Source organism: Python bivittatus, unplaced genomic scaffold (assembly GCF_059951505.1).
Source record: "Python bivittatus isolate LINGU-HERP-01145 unplaced genomic scaffold, Pbiv_v1 ctg000020_np1212, whole genome shotgun sequence".
NCBI lineage: Eukaryota > Metazoa > Chordata > Lepidosauria > Squamata > Pythonidae > Python > Python bivittatus.
Window position 1 is genome coordinate 38,801,802 of NW_028277030.1, and position 6,452 is coordinate 38,808,253.

The 6,452-nt window shown below is 37.4% G+C and overlaps 1 protein-coding gene across 1 annotated transcript; it reads left to right on the top strand.

Moving 5' to 3' along the window:
- The first annotated feature begins 210 nt into the window (after positions 1-210).
- On the top strand, positions 211-5,769 carry PTP4A1 (protein tyrosine phosphatase 4A1). The gene is made up of 5 exons (XM_015887358.3): positions 211-349; positions 777-869; positions 1,838-1,968; positions 3,932-4,006; positions 4,480-5,769. Exons 1-5 carry the CDS (start codon positions 245-247, stop codon positions 4,595-4,597), a joined length of 522 nt encoding a protein of 173 aa, XP_015742844.1. The 5' UTR covers positions 211-244; the 3' UTR covers positions 4,598-5,769.
- The last annotated feature ends 683 nt before the right edge of the window (positions 5,770-6,452 follow it).

The following is a 6,452-nucleotide window of genomic DNA, read 5'->3' on the forward strand; positions in this document are numbered from 1 at the left end:
TTCTGACCTGGATGGGGTAACCTCAGTGCACTGCCTTTTTTTTTGCCTCAGTATTACAAGATTGAAGATTTGCTGCTTCTTGTTTAGGAGGTTCATTTCATTTCCCATTGCTCCCAACTTCATATTTGTTGGCACTGGAAACTTTTAGTGGCTTTTTGTGAAGTAGACTTTAGTTTCTCCATTAATCAGTTAGTTTTAAAAAAAAGAAAAACTGTCAGTCATTGCACATTTTAACTAAATTGACATGGCCCGAATGAACCGCCCAGCTCCTGTGGAAATCACCTACAAGAACATGAGATTCCTTATCACTCACAATCCAACCAATGCAACTTTAAACAAGTTCATAGAGGTAAGCAGTGTTGTCCAAAATGCTGATTTATTAATTCTGTGGTGTTAAGTTTTAAAATCACAGTGGTCTACTAGAAGACATGCTTCAGCCTATTGAATTGCCTTCGGTATGTTTCTGTTGGTCAGATAAAAGATGGTTCAGCTTTGTTTCTGTATGCTTGTCCAGTGACTCATTCACAGGGTACATTTAAATACTTTTAAACAACAAGAAAGCAAGGCTGCATAAAGGCAGCTGCAGTTGCATGAAGCATTATATTATGTGATTTAGTGAGCAGTGCTCTTAGGTGATTTACTGTAATGGCTAAAATTGAGATGGTACTCTACAAAAGTATGATAAACTGTTAATTGATTACCAAGTAAAGTACTAAAACCATAAATATTAGCGTAGCTGATACAATTAAGATATAAACTCTATATCTTTCTTTTAGGAACTTAAAAAGTATGGAGTAACTACAATAGTAAGAGTATGTGAAGCCACTTATGACACCGCTCCATTAGAAAAAGAAGGCATTCAGGTTTTGGTGAGTAGCTTACTTGAACAGTTTGAGATGCTATCCTGTGAAGTATATTGTATTCCTTGCTATTCAGCATATATTAATCTAGAGCATTAGAGTTTAAAGCTTAGTGTTCAAATTAATACCTAATCTTAATGGAAATGGGAAGATATAGCCTTTTTCAAAATAGTATGCAGCCTGATAATGACATAAGGCTAGAATGAAAATATGGAGGAAATTTCAGCCAGACAGTGTTGCTATCAGATATGCTATTTGCTAGTCACAAGTTAAAAAGTGAGGAACTGCTTTTTCCCCAGTTACTTCTGCCCATCCCATCAGGTCTGGCAGAAGAGGTATGTTGTGGGTCCTGTCTGTGAAGGAGTTACACCTGATGGGACCCCGGGGATGAGCCTTATCTGCCATGGCACCCACCCTGTGGAACATCATCCCCCCTAGGTGAGATTGGCCCCATCTCTCCCAACCTTCCAGAACTCCCTTAAAACTCTCTTATGTCAACAGGCCTGGGGATCGCAAGGGAATGGTAATTTGATAGATGGCGCCATTGTTTATAATCTGATGCTCTCTCTTAGTGTTTTATAATATTAATTTCTTTTTTTAGTTTTGAAAGTTTTTAAAATTGTTTTTATGGTTTTGTACACTGCCCAGAGTCACATTGCGTGAGATGGGCAGCCATATAAATATGATTAATAAACAGTGCTTAGGATACATCCTAAAAGACTTGATATACTATGCCTTAAATATTAATACAGATGGGACTTGTGTACCTGTCCTACTGGTTGCATACAAAGAGTTAACCCCCTGTAAAATGAGATGGAAATATCTGGTATTGTGACTGAGCAGCACTGGCATAATAGAAGTTTCTAAGATGTGTAGATGTAAAAGCATTATTTAACAGAATTTAATGATTATTATTAGCTTATATTTGTGGTTCTGAGGAATATGAAGCCTAAAACAATTCACTGCATACTTTCCAGGACTGGCCTTTTGATGATGGGGCACCACCATCTCTTCAGATTGTTGATGATTGGCTAAATCTTCTGAAAGTTAAATTTCGTGAAGAGCCTGGCTGTTGCATTGCTGTACACTGTGTTGCTGGTCTTGGAAGGTAATTTTAAATCTTGAAGTCATCAAAATTATAGTTTTGTATTATGCTGTTCTGTGACCATAATAAAGATTTGAGTTGATAGTTTTGTACAACTAGAATTGGCAAAACATATCTTGTCCTTTTCATAAGTTTTATTAGCCAGTCTGACCTGGATTGAAATAGCCTGTGAAGTTGGTATCCAAGCAAAGTTGATATATACTAATATATTTCTAAATATATTAATTGAATATATTTAGAATATTAATATACCTGTATTTGATTGCTTTGGGGTACACAAAACTATGGGTTGAATTATCTTAAATTTATTGAGATTTTGTTTAATAGCATATTAGCCTTTCTCCGGTATGGGTTGTCTTACATGCTTTAGCTTTCAGTGTCCAGTTGGCATGGCTGGTGGTGAAGGATGGTATATGATATATAGTCTTAAGTATGTGTGAACTGTTCTGTGTATGTAACAACTGTTGGGTAGTCCCTGCTTAAACTGAAATAACTTTTTCAGGTGTTTAGACCCGTGTATAGGCAGAAGTGGTTTTGGGAAGGGGGAGAAGAGTGGGGACAAAGCCAGGAACAATGGCAACAGTGGCTGAGGGGAGTAGCTGAAGGACAGGGCTGCTGTACATCACTCTTTCCCCTTCATTCCATAGCAGCTTCCAAACTATCTGTTGGGGAGCAGCTTGCTTTTATTCAAATCTCAGCCTACAGATGCATAGTGTAGCCATCATTTGTTGGATGAGTTCATTATTCCAATTTCATGTCATAATTAGATTTTGAAATGTTCCCTTGTGTTGGAGCAGAACACAGCCTTCACATGTAGAACGTGAGAGTATTGGGAAGGAAAAAAAAACATTTTTTCCCTCATGTGAGGGTTTTGTTTATACAGGCACAATTTGTGTGAGCATTTGCATCACTTTTTCCTTTTTTTTAGCTGACAACAGAAATGATTCAGCTGCCAGAACTAAGTAATGTCTTTTGTTATTATCTTGACTTGACTGCCAACTCCTATGCATTACAAAAGTTTCCATGAAGCACTTCTAAAGTAATATTCCTCAACCTGGAGCCTTATGCATATGTTGAAATAGAGATCCCAAAGTATGGCCATCCTGGCTTAGGATGATGGGAGCTATAGTCTAAACACAATGGGAAGGCAACAAGTTGTGGATGATTACTTTAACATTTACTTTTAGTTTTTGTGAATGTAAGCCAAGCCCAGTTTGAATTTTCTTACTGCCTACAGTGAATGAAGATTACATTGTATAACGTGGCCAGCACTCTTCTGTCCCTGTGTAGGAGTGGGAAGGGACTAAGAATATCAGTGGGGCTAGTGGAATATGTCACACTGGGACATTGGTGTTAGTGGGGAGGGAGGGAGAGAAAGTAGTGGGAAATTGGAGGCAGGCAAGCTGATGGGATATACTTGTTGACATTTACTGAGGGGAGAGGGGACCAATATTCACCAACTTTGCTTTACTTACCCCATCTGAATTTTGCTTAAATTTAAATTTTGTTTTATGCGAAATCCAGAACAATTCTGATAAGCTAAATTTCAGAATTTTTGGATGCAGTAGTTTCTTCTGAACTTGAAACAAAACATATTTCCATTTTTGCATATTGATAGACAGTTGCATGTTGTAGAAGGCTTACTTACAAGGTATCCTTTGTTAGTAGTAAAGACACACTTTCCTTTTTTTTTCCTAGTAAAAGCTTTCTTGGGAAACTAAGCAATAAGTAGACTGGGGAAAGATGAACTTTAAGCCTATGAATGGCACTTGCTTATGTTTCTTAATAGTCATTTTTCATAAAGCATGTAATTTAAGTTCTTGCCTTCATATGTTACACATCTGTGGTATCTAGACTGTAAAAAATACTTCTCTAGAGTGACAAAATGAGAACCAAACAGTATTGTATACATTAAAGAAAAAGGCTTGAAAAGCTTTTTGTAAAACGTACCTTTTTATTTTTCTAGAGCACCTGTACTGGTTGCCCTTGCGCTTATTGAATGTGGCATGAAGTATGAGGATGCGGTGCAGTTCATAAGACAGTAAGTATTGAAAAGCTATCTCATTCCTAATTCAAATGGTTTTCTGAAGAGGCAGGCAGTTTTTTTGGATTTGATTCAAAAGCACTGCTTCAGAACACAGATTGTTCATGTTCATTCAGCATTTGTAAGGCTTCTGCCATGTAATTTGGTAAAGCAGATGTGGCTGCCTTAATGTGTTGCAGACTGAGACAGTTGTCTGTCTTCCAACATAAGATTGTTCTGATGCCATAACAGAACAGCTTGAACAGTCTGCTGCAGAGGAGTATACAGAGATATGTTCTAATCTATAGTTGTAGTGCAGAAGTAGAATACCAAATACTGTGATGTTAAAGTTGAGTAGGGAACTGAAAATGGGCCCTAAAAAAGAACAAACCTGCTCTCTTGAACAGAAAGTATTATCAAGGGATAAAGTTGTGCTATATGAACAATATTTTGTAACTCATTAATACATTCTGTGCTTGAATTTTGTTTAGGAAGCGACGTGGAGCTTTTAACAGCAAGCAGCTACTCTATTTGGAGAAATATCGCCCCAAAATGCGCCTCCGTTTTAAAGATTCAAATGGTCATCGTAACAATTGTTGTATTCAGTAAAAACAAAGCTGCCTAGATTGCTGCTTTGGAAATAGAAGACTAAACCTAGAATTGGGCAGGTTACATGGGAAAACTACATGTATGTCTAACTAGATTACATGAAGCTTCTGTAGGAGTAGGCCACAGTGTTGGCAGGGGAGCAACTTTGTTTAGATGATCTGTTTAGATAACAAATGTACATGGCCTTTAAAATGTCTTACTGTATGTATCATTAAACTATCCTTAATCATGTAGTTCAGTTTTTTCCTTGAAGTCCCAATAGTTATATCTACCAGAACATGAATAGAGATTAGGTGCCAAATGCCCAATACACTACTTCTGTATACCACAGTGTAATACCCTAATAACTACAACTATATGAACCTTTGCCCTCTTCCTAACTGTCTTCTGATTTGGTGGATAGGGCTTCATAGAATAATCTGCCTATTCACTGTTTGTCTCCCACAATCGCACTAGAATGATTATCAGGATTTGCACACAATTTACTGACTTAGTCAGTTTTGGTGTCTAAACTTTTATTACTTAAACCCTCTTTCACAGACATTCTCTGGTTATTAATGGAAAAATAATATGTCACGCTGTACAGAAGCACACAAGTCTTTAATGACTCCAGACAAAAAGCCTTACAGTTAAATAAATATATATTGGCACTTAATGTGCAACTTTAGTAGAAGGCCTATAAAAGAATGGGAGGGGACTAATTAATATTTCTAGTAAAATGTTGCCTTTTGTCTTGTGCAGGAAGTATAGAATATGCCCTTTACTTTAGTAAATATTTTTTTAATGTAGAAATGCTTTATTGTAGCTGAAAATTCTTAATCATATTTCTGAAGATCTTGTAATTTCTTTTACTGTACTTATTGGAAATTGTTTACCAACTATTGCTTTGTTGAAGGTGATTTTGTTTTTTCTTGAGTTTCTACCATGAATTTGGTGGATCTCTGTAATATTTTGTATGCCTTTTGAGCTGCGTAACTTAATATTTGGATACTTGATAATTTGTTATGTAATTGATAAAATGGTGGTGTGTATTAATGTTCAACCATATATTTATACTGTCTTGGGAATGTGTGGTTATAGTACTGTGGGAGAAATAATTTGCCAGTGTTCACCAGCTTGTAAAATTTAGTGCGAGAGCTCAAATACCTAAATAAAGTCAAATCTGCATTGCAGTTTCCTTCGTTTTCTTTTTCATTGGGATGAGGGAACATACTTGGATCTGAATTTTGCTATGAAGTTCTTCAAATGGGGAGCATAATGTAAGAAATATGTTTGTCCTCCTAAGGTGAATGTTTCTTTTTGTCTGCGTGATATATTCTTCTAGTGAGGAATCTCTCTCCTGTATTTCCACTTAAGTGTACATTAGATTTTTTAAAAAATATGCTTAACAGTGCTAAAATTGATCCACACAATTTTTCTGTTAACTTGCTACTCCTGTGGGACATTTTGGAGTACAGGTAGTCCTCCCTTAACGACAGTAATTGGACCTGGAATTCCCATCGCTAAGTGATGCAGTTGTAAAGTGTGATGTCACATGACTGCATTGCTTAGCCAAGGCAATCCCAGAAGTCTTGTGGGTTGTCAGGTGAGGATCTCCTCAGGACTTCCTGCCAGCTTCCCACAAGCAAAGTCAATGGGGAAGCCTGCAGGAAGTCACAAGTCCTGGGTGGCTTGCAAGCAGGCTGGGCAGTTAAGTAGCTGCTGTGGCATAAGTATGACCGGGCAGGGGGTGGCTGGGATGGCTGCTGCTGAGTGGGAGGGCAACTTGTGACCTTCTCTGCTGGCTTCTCTATTGACTTTGCTTGTGGGAAGTCAACAGGGAAGCTTGCAAATGGTGATTACGTGACCGTGGAGT